At 40.9% G+C, this 10,908-nt stretch overlaps 1 protein-coding gene across 1 annotated transcript in view; it reads right to left on the reverse strand.

Annotated features, from left to right (window-relative positions):
- Positions 1-10,908, reverse strand: part of LOC116966080 (cAMP-dependent protein kinase catalytic subunit alpha-like) — a 107,053-nt gene extending 96,145 nt beyond the window's left edge. The window contains exon 1 of the mRNA XM_033012235.1: positions 10,554-10,908. Coding sequence (XP_032868126.1) covers positions 10,554-10,662 — 109 coding nt within the window. The 5' untranslated portion in view covers positions 10,663-10,908. The remainder of the gene's footprint in view (positions 1-10,553) is intronic.

Genomic DNA, 10,908 nt, shown 5'->3' on the forward strand with positions numbered 1-10,908 from the left:
GCTTCCTAACATCTAAACCACTTCCGTTAATTTAAATACAATTTAATCCCTTTATAATGAGTCAGAAAAGTACACGCACCTCTAAAATATTAGCTAGCTTTGCTATTTCAGATTTTTAAAATGACCAAAGGCCATTTTGTATAAGGATATTGTTATTTAACTAGCTCCACATCCCATTCACTCTGGGTAGAGGCTATTTAACCTTTCATGCTTGTGGCATAACTACTACATCTACATTTTTCCTACACCCCTTAATATAGAAACATAGAAAAATAGGTGCAGGAGTAGGCCATTCAGCCAGTCGAGCCAGCACCACCATTCAATGTGATCATGGCTGCATCCAAAATCAGCACTCCGTTTCTGCTTTTTCCCCATATCCCTTGGTTCCTTTAGCTCTAAGAGCTAAATCTAACTCTCTCTTGAAAACGTCTTTTTTTGGTATAAATTCTAGCTATCATTTCACAGTATTGCTCATGAATCCAAGAAGCCCGTGTACGATAAAGCAGATTTCTCCTTTCCCAGCTTTGTTTTATTATTTTTGTGTAAGGTTAGCCTTTATACACTCAACTAAACAAAACTGCTCTTTTCCATTAACAGTCACCAACAATGTTGAGAAATAGTCAAGATGAACATGTATATATATGTAAAAATGTGACATTCAAAAAGCTGAAATTGAGGGAAAAGGGCAAGGTACAGATTTCAAGCTGTTTCAAGGAGTGACACATTTTCATAGATCCCAGTAGACTGGGTAAAAGCTGAGTCAAGAGTGTTTTATTGTTATATGTACCAAAATGGAACAATGAAATTTTTACTTGCAGCATCATGACAAGAATATCAAGAAGGAGATGTGGGCAAGGAGTAGGTGCCAGGAAATTGGATTTCACTTTTGTTCTCTGGAGAAATATTGCGTGGCACTATCACAAAATACAAGCCCTTGCAAGACTGCGACACAAAAAAGGTAAAAGAAAGTACGCCCCGATGTTGGGGTGATTTGCACCTCAAAAGATGTATTGCACTATACTTTGTCGAACTTCACACAGAGCAGATCATAAACCTGAACATTTATAATCCTCATGACAACAGCCAAACATCAGGACCAAGGGGATGAGAAATGATATCAAGAGCTTTGTGAAAATGGAGAAAAGGGTGCTGCGACCATTAGTTTTGTTGTTGTGAACATCAAGTACCTTGATCAGCCCGGCAAGTGTATTCCAGTAATATCAATTCAAAGACTATCCTAGGTTGAATCCCCAAATCACCCATCACGTTTGAACATTATTTAATAAATAATTACCGAAAAGAATTAATCAGCATGGTAAAAAGCTAATTGCTATGACAGGTTTTTAGTGTTATTGTTGCAAAGCCACTTGCTTTTCCCCTTTTTACCGAGGGAAATAGTTGGCCTATAGCAAATTTACGATGACACACAGAACTTCAGATTCTGGTTTACAAAGAAAAGTGCTGGAGTAACACAGTGGGTCAGGCAGCATCACTAGACAACATGGATAGGTGAAGTTTTGAGTTGGAAACCTTCTTCAGATTGGAGAAGGCTATTGATCCATGTCCTCCAGAGATGGTGCCTGACCTGCTGAGTTACCCCAGCAAGTTTATGATGGTCAGCTGGATTACTGAACATCCCTATTATCACTAGTGGCATCTCCCAGCCTAGAAATTACATTACATTGACCCAAGTTCAACTAATTTCCTTTCTCATTGTCACATTTGTTCTCTATTTTGTTCAGCCTAAAACCTAGCATTCCAAAGTTCCATGGTACAGCTTTCCTTGCTTCTACTAGAGGTTCACATAATCTTTCCTTCGCTACTTAAATATGACCTTGATGTACCCCAATTTCTCATTTCCATAAACATCAAGAAATTAGATTACTATTCCCAGCTAAAATACCAGATGTCCTCCTGCCCGTGCCAAATTAGTAGCAACCCAGTTACAGAAACCTAGAGAAATAGAGGTGATGAGGGAGAAATGTTTAAATGATAATGCATTGCAGCCAAGAAAATGATCAGGGAAAGCAAGCAACAAGCGTTACAAGCAGTGGGGAGGGTTGGCCGTCATCCAGAATGCATTCCCCTATGACTTCATTTGCAGACTGGACAAGTAGCAGTGTCAAGTTTCAAATGGGAGAGAATGCATTGCATTGCTACACCATTTAATCCAGCAAGCAGCTTTCAGTATCAAATGCCAATGCACTGGAAATGTTCTCACAAGATCAATACCCTTGCCCTCTATAACAATGCAACTCTTATTCAGCTCAATGTGCAGTGCTGCAGCTAACCTATGGTCAATGCCATAACAACTGAACCTGGTATCATCACCTCCTCCCTCCTATTTTGCAAATAATTATCAGTGCACCAGAAATAAACACAACCCTTGAATTGGTAACACAAAGAGGAAGAAGTTTGGACTTTATTGCCTTCCATCACAGTGAGGAATGTGGGGAATCCACTGTGGTGGATGTTTATGTTAACTTTTATGTAGTTGTGTGTCGTGTTTTTTTTAGTATGGCTGTATGTTCATTTGTATTTCACTGTACCTTAATTGGTACACGTAAATAAACTGACCTTGAAATCTTGAAACTCGAACATTACATTTATACAAGTTTGCTGCTAGTTTGCAAATGGAGAAAAGAGCTTATAACATAACATAAATCAACTGAAAATTTAAAATTACCACGTTCTATCTGCAAAAACCAAATTTAATTCTTAATAATCCCAGAAAGATGCCAGGAAAAGTGATAGGTTTGAATGAAATAGAGTAAGTTTGGAACAAGACTGCCACCTACGGGACATCACGTGTCATAGACAACTGTTTACTGTCAGCACAAATCTAGACTCTTTACAACTTGCAGAACAAACACTTTATCAACAAATATGATGATCACAAATTTTACAGCACTATCCACAGATCAAGTAAAACTGATAAATGAGTAAAAGGCTTGAATCGGCCCGTTCGCAGGACTTTTCTTCGCCTGGCTTGGCTCAGCAGCAGGATCTTCCTTCAATATCGGGAGCCTCGATCGCCTCGACGCAGCAGTTTGACTGCCTGACCGCGGGAGAAGAAGCAAGGAAGAGATAAGACTTTTTTTACCTTCCATCACAGTGAGGAGGTGCCTGGAGTAGAGTCACTGTAATGGATGGTTATGTTAAATTTATGTAATTGTGTGTTTTATTTGCTTTTTATTGTTATGACTGTATGGTAATGACATTTCATTCAAATTTTTTTTTTGAATGACAAATAAATTCAATTCAATTCAAAAAGATGCAATATGTCAGCTGCAGCATTTTTGCCATGAATTTAGTTTAATTTAGAGATACAGTAAGGAAACAGGTTCTTTGGCCCACTGGGTCCACGCTGGCCATCAATACTAGTTCTATGTTATCCCGCTTTCTCATCCACTTTCATCACACTAGGGACAATTTACACAGGCCAATTAACCTACAAACCCGCACATCTTTTGGATGTGGGAGGAGACCACAGCACCCAGAGGAAACATGATCACAGGGAGAACGCGCAAACTCCGCACAGACAGCCCCCGAGGTTAGATTTGAACCTGTATATTTAAACAGCAATAAGTCACTGGCTTACAATATGCCAAGACTGGCCAAAATGATAGTGCAGAATAAAATGCGAGCTAAATGACAACACTAGATTTGTTAAAAGAGACAAGTGAAAATTGTGGTAAACATCATCTAGTGAGCACAGGGGTTTAACCAAGATTGTTGGCGACGTTATAATTTACAAGTCACAGAGCTTGAGAAAGCTGCAATATCAGCAAGGTTATCATGTACAGACATAGCAAAGACAGATATGTGCCTCTGTTATCATGAGCTGTTTGCAATCATTAAAATAATATTTATGAATTCAAAACAAAATAACCGAAACGTTGCCTATTTCCTTCGCTCCATAGATTCTGCCTCACCCGCTGAGTTTCTCCAGCATTTTTGTCTACCCAATACCATCATGATGACCATCTTATAAAAGATATGTCATATCACCAGAAAGAGCTAAAGTGGAGTTTAATTTTAAAAAAGCAGCACAGTTACCAACAGTTTAGACGATAAAACAAATAACCCTTTTAAAATAAGTACTTTTAACATGGTTCAAATGTCACAGAGGTTTATTGGATAAAATAGAACAAACAGCCATACAAAGTATGCGAATGAATGCATCATCAGCAATTTACTCGAATCACAACATAACTAAATGTAAAAGTTTAAGACATCGACAGCTTAAAGCATTGCCAACATAGATGTGCAAAAGGAAATCAGCAATGTGCAAGAGGCTAGAGTTCAGGAATGCAAAGATTCTGGGTTGCAGGGCTGCATCAGAATATAGAAACAGGAAACAGCAAGGCTAAATATGCAAACACCACATTGAATTATTGCAGGACTGAGAGCCAATGTAGATCGTTAAAACGGAGTATTGGTGGGTTAATAAGAGTTCGTGCATGCAAGGAAACCAGGAGGAAAATTTCAGATGTTTACGTTTATATAGGCTGAATAGAGATGGAGATTTTCAACTGAAGGTTTTACAATGCAGACAGACATAGACAAGGACAATTCTAATGATGGAAAAAGCATAGGATTGGAAGCTCAGGATTAGATAGGGCACAAAAATTGTAACAGTTGGGCTTAGTGTTGGGAGTTGCAGGGGAGAGGGGTATGAATGAACAAATAAGTTTATGAATAAGTTTATAGGCCAAGTATTCACATACAAGGAATTTGCTTTGGTGCTCCGCCCGCAAGTGACAACATGACATACAGTGACAGTTACACATAAAACATTAATAATAAAATATATCCAGTGGGTGTGGAAGTAAGTCAGTGGCACACAATGAAGACAATAATTGTAGCTATAATATTTAACCAAACCAAGTTTCCACTCAACTGATACTGGAGTTTGTAAGTAACTGGACAAACCAAACAGCTTCAAGTAAATGCCATCACAAATGAACTGTATATTTGCATGAATACCTCAGGAGCACAATGACCCCCATGAATGTCTAGGTTTGTTTCAACATCTTTCCTCAAAATAGAACCAAGAATTTTAAACATAGTGGACTAAAGGCCAAAAGAGGCCATCAAACACAATTTTTCTTCCAGAAAATGAAAATTTCGGCTTTTCATTGAAGGATAGGTTGAGGCTGTCCCACCTGCCTCAACCTATCCTTCAATCCCAATCACTAGTGTCTTATACTTTAACAAGATATATTTCTGCTTTAAAAAATTTAAGTTGGGGCAATTAAAATGCTTCAAAATAGAGACACAGACTTGGTGACCATTATTTTTGGTCAACATATACAAATACTGATATTGCACAAATTCCAGTAAACAAACACAGTAGTAGTTGGAAAATGTCTAGTTAATTGTAATTTTACTTGACTTATTTTAATTATAGTCATCTTTGCTATTTTTTCATCATGTACATTTCACAGAAGTTATTTTAAGTCTTTCTTCCAATGTAAGCTTTTATTGTGATTTTTCCATTTGAATAATTCATTTCTAAAGTATTGGTCCTTTAACAGCCATCATTCCTCTTCACTCTGGCTGGCGCGAGATTCCAGTCCGGGCTTGACTTTCAAGTTGTTCCACCTTCAAAAGGAGAAACAGAAGAAGCTCCACAGGGCTAGAAACAAGGTTGTCTGATTAGAAAAATAAACCACACCCACACAAGAATAAGCACTGGAGAAGGAGAAGAAGCATTGTCGACCCGCTTCTTAAACCAGACTAAAGTCAGCTACAGAGGAAAGCCAGAAACTAATGTTTTTTAAGAATGCAGATGGTAAAGACAAGCGTCTAAAGTTGCCAGGTCCACTAAGCAAGAGAGGCACCACCACACTTAGATGAAACTCTCAAATGAAACATGCACAATTAAATTATAATCAGAAATCAGCAAAATGTAGCAGCAATAAGATCAGTTCCAAACAAGCTTTTACCCCTAAATCGAGTCAACACCCAACTCACACAGGCAGCGGCTTCCTGGCAGAGTACAATGGTTTCCAATACAGAGCATAAAAGTCACCATGAAAGGATGACACGTGTTTCACCAAATTGTGGGCCATGGAACACAGTGGTCCTCAAATCAAATGTAAATGGTGTTACATTTTCACCAGTTTGTTATGGGTGAAACCTTTGGGTAAGAACTTTGGAAATAATTACTCTTTCCATTTGTGGTTGATGGCTGCATTTCTGTAATCAGAAGTAAAAAATCTTGAATGTCAGTAAATAAAATAGCTAAGAACATGGATTTTAATTTGATATATGGTTTCACCCCCACCCTAATCAGACTCACCTCGCGAGAACCTATATAACATTTAAAAACAAATCGGTATTGTGTGGTTAAACATTCTTCCATTCCTGGAATTATATTGCAAATCTAGCTCAATGGAATAAAAATCTGTACGTATTCTATATGAACCAAGTTTGAATCACTTGAATCTTGTGGCTACATATGAAGGTATCTACATCGGTGTTGTTAGTTTGTCCTCCGATGCTGTGAGAGACGGCTGTGTATTTTAATCACGGTGATTTGACCAGGTCAGAGGAAGAAACAGGGCAAATAATTGACTAATTACTGAGACCCCATCACCAACTCATTCACACCATACAGCACAATGTTAAGAGTTATGCATTCGCAGAATAAAGGTTACCAAAGTCACTAAAGCATACAATAAAAATTAATTCAAGACAGTTAGCTGCAGTTAGAGGCAATTAAAATCTTGTTGAATTTGGTGAATGTAGAAAGGCAGATTGTGAGCATGCAAACATAAATCAAGTTGTAATAACAGAAGATCATAAGACATGGGTGCAAATTAGGCCATTCGGCCCATCGAGTCTACTCTGCCATTCAAACACGGTTGACCTATTTGTCCCTCTCTAGCCCATTCTCCTGTGAATTTCATGAAAACGTGAATTTCTTGATTCACATGAAATTCACGTGAAATAGCAGCTGTGACCCACCATTCAATACAAGCATAAATTATATTTTTCTCATCAGTGCCACTTTCTTGCACAGAACCCATACCCATTGACTCTCGGAATATCCAAAAGTAGATTCATTTTCATCCTAATATATTCAGCAACCGGGTAGATAATTCCTAAAATTCAAGTTTCAAGGTAAATAGACTTCTTTCCATCTGTTCCGAATGATCAGGTCCCTTATTTCAAGATCAGCTCTGTTCTTGCCCCCACCCAACTAGACTGGGGAACACACCCTCAATAATTTTTAAAATATGTTTCAATGGATTGTCCCATTCTTCTAAACCCAAGTCTAAGCTGCCTCTGCTTAACATGTGGCAAATCATAATTGCACTCCCTTCATCGTATGTATATACTTCCGTAGATTGCGATCATACGTGTATACAATTTTCCAGAAGCAGTATTACTGAAATCAGTGTTAGATGGAGTCAAATCCTAATGCAGTGACGGCTAACATGTCATCCAAATACTTGCACTGAATCTTATCTCCTTTTAAAACAGTGCCCTGTAGGCATATCTTTAGTGAAAGATCTTCCTTACCACTGATAATCTGGTCTGTAGTCCTTCAAGGAGCAGTGTTAAAATTGTTATGTTCCATTGTGTGGGAACCATTTTAGAATCCATTAAATTTTGGAAGATTTCATCTGGCAGATTCACTGCCTCTATCTCTTTTAAATCTTTGGATGCAGATCATCAAGTCGTGGCAATTTGTTGATTGCTGTTCCCCCACTAGTTTCTCCAAAACACTTTATACAAAACATCAATTTTCAGCAATTTCTCATTTAACACCACAGCCGATTATTTACATGTTCTGCCTCTTCATTGCAATGAGAGATAATGTATGTTTATTTGTACCTGGGGTACCACAACCTCTCTCTAAAACACCTATTGTTCATTAATCTAAAGATCCTTTTCCACAAATTAACAAGAATTGCAAAGTAAAGTGATTATGTAAAAATCCTAGGCAATTAACTATACTATGCTCTGTTGACTTGGAAACATACTTCAAAGCTTTCCTAACTCAGCCTTGCACCATTTTATTATTAAAATGTCTATACCCATTACAGAGCAGGTTTAAAGGTTAAAACATGATTGTCCATGTTGTTAGAAAGACCTTGTTAAACCAATGCCAAAATGATTTAATCTGGTTTCTTTTCACTCTCCATCTGTTCTTAGGCTATAATCCCCAACAGACAAGCTGTCAGCCTTCAGAGATTTGAGAACATTGTCTTCAAAACAAGCTATTGGTTCCACTCCCACACTGGAGCAGAGAATTTGGGTTCTGCTCAAAGAATATTTTTTTTGTCGGGATGCTGCCTTTATCCAGAGACATCAAACCCATCCTCCCGGGTAGGGGCTGAAGAACCCAGGAAAGGAAGCAAGTTGTTTGTGACAATGTTTACTGTTGGGATCTTTCTGTGCACATACTGTGGCTGCCTCTCATTGAGGTGATGGGGAAGACCCACAATGGGGGAAGTGTGGAACAGATGCCTTTAGAGTGAAACCACCCTCAGCAGTTTGCCTAAGCCTACACGATCTCCCGGTTGCTGAACACTCCCCTTCCCATTCTCATTCTGTCCTGGGCCCCCTCCATTGCCAGAGTGAGACCCAATGCAATTGGAGGAACAGCACCTCATATTTCGCTTGGGAAGCTTACAATCCAGCGGTATGAATATTAATTTCTCTAACTTCAAGTAACTGTGGCTTTCCCTTTCTCTCCAACCCTAGTTCTCCAACTCGTTTCACTGTCCTACTGATTAATTTTACTGATTGTATGCCTTCTTGTCACCTTCGCCATAGCCAACAATGAACCATTCTATGTGTTGGAAAGGACTGCAGATGCTAGTTTAAATCAAAGATAGACACAAAATGCTGGAGTAACTCGGCAGGACAGGCAGCATCTCTGGAGAGAAGTTATTGGATGACGTTTCGGGTCAAAGTCTGAAGAAGGGTCTCGACCCTAAGCATCACCCATTCCTTCTCTCCAGAGATGCTGCCTGTCCCGCTGAGTTACTCCAACATTTTATGTCTACCTTCGAAATGAACCAGTCTGAAGAAGGGTTTCGGCCCGAAACGTTGCCTATTTCCTTCGCTCCATATATGCTGTTGCACCCGCTGAGTATCTCCAGCACTTTTGTCTACCTACAATTCTTAATCATCACCAGCTTTGATCTGTCATTTTCACACCTTACCCTTCAATATCTGATTCCCTCCCCCTGACTCTCAGTCTGAAAGGTCTCGACCCTAAACAACACCCATTCCTTCTCTCCAGAAATGCTGCCTGACCCGCTGAGTTACTCCAACATTGTGTCTCTCCCTCCCCCCAGTATTTAGTATCTCTCCCTCCCCCCAATATTTAGTGTCTCTCCTTCCCCCCAGTATTTAGTGTCTCTCCCTCCCCGCAGTATTTAGTGTCTAGAAACATAGAAAATAGGTGCAGGAGTAGGCCATTCGGCCCTTCGAGCCTGCACCGCCATTCAATATGATCATGGCTGATCATCCAACTCAGTATCCTGTACCTGCTTTCTCTCCATACCCCCTGATCCCTTTAGCCACAAGGGCCACATCTAACTCCCTCTTAAATATAGCCAATGAACTGGCCTCAACTGCCTTCTGTGGCAGAGAATTCCAGAGATTCACCACTCTCTGTGTGAAAAATGTTTTCCTCATCTCGGTCCTAAAAGATTTCCCCCTTATCCTTAAACTGTGACCCCTAGTTCTGGACTTCCCCAACATCGGGAACAATCTTCCTGCATCTAGCCTGTCCAACCCCTTAAGAATTTTGTAAGTTTCTATAAGATCACCCCCCTCAATCTTCTAAATTCCAGCGAGTACCAGCCGAGTCAATCCAGTCTTTCTTCATATGAAAGTCCTGACATCCCAGGAATCAGTCTGGTGAACATTCTCTGTACTCCCTCTACGGCAAGAATGTCTTTCCTCAGATTAGGAGACCAAAACTGTACGCAATACAGTTGTACGCAATCTCACCAAGACCCTGTACAACTGCAGTACAACCTCCCTGCTCCTATACTCAAATCCTTTTGCTATGACTCTTCCTCCCCCCCAGTATTTAGTGTCTCTCCCTCCCCCCAGTATTGAGGGGGGATCTTATAGAAACTTACAAAATTCTTAAGGGGTTGGGCAGGCTTGATGCAGGTAGATTGTTCCCGATGTTGGGGAAGTCCAGAACAAGGGGTCACACAGTTTAAGGATAAGGGGGAAGTCTTTTAGGACCGAGGTGAGGAAAACATTTTTCACACAGAGAGTGGTGAATCTGTGGAATTCTCTGCCACAGAAGGTAGTTGAGGCCACAGTTCGTTGGCTATATTTAAGAGGGAGTTAGATGTGGCTAAAGGGATCAGGGGGTATGGAGAGAAGGCAGGTACGGGATACTGAGTTGGATGATCAGCCATGATCACATTGAATGGCGGTGCAGGCTCGAAGGGCCGAATGGCCTCTACTCCTGCACCTATTGTCTATGTTTAGTGTCTCTCCCCCCTCCCCCCCAGTATGTAGTGTCCCTCCCTCCTCCATTGATCAACCCCTCGCCTGGGACGCACCGGTTTCAATCTCCTGATTCTTCGGATGGTGGTCCTTGAAGACGATGCTGGGGCTGCTGCTGTTGCTGTCCTTGTTCCACTCGCGGCTCGTAAGCCGCCAGAGCTTCATCTCACCTTCGCCTCGTCCCCCCCGTCCCCCCCTCCTGTCAGCGGCACCAAAGCGGAGCCGGGGGGGATGGCAGCGGCCCGCCTCTCGGGGCCGCCTATAGGCTACGGCTGACGGAGTGAGGGGCGGCGCCGAGCGAGCAAGGCGTGCGGAGGGAGGAGGCCGTGTCCATGGTTGGCGGCGCCGATACCCGCGGCCCACTCAGGCTCAGCCCTCCACTAGGCCCCACAATACCGGTCGCCAGGGCGA

This window comes from Amblyraja radiata, chromosome 35 (genome assembly GCF_010909765.2).
Source record: "Amblyraja radiata isolate CabotCenter1 chromosome 35, sAmbRad1.1.pri, whole genome shotgun sequence".
In the NCBI taxonomy this organism is placed as follows: Eukaryota; Metazoa; Chordata; class Chondrichthyes; order Rajiformes; family Rajidae; genus Amblyraja; species Amblyraja radiata.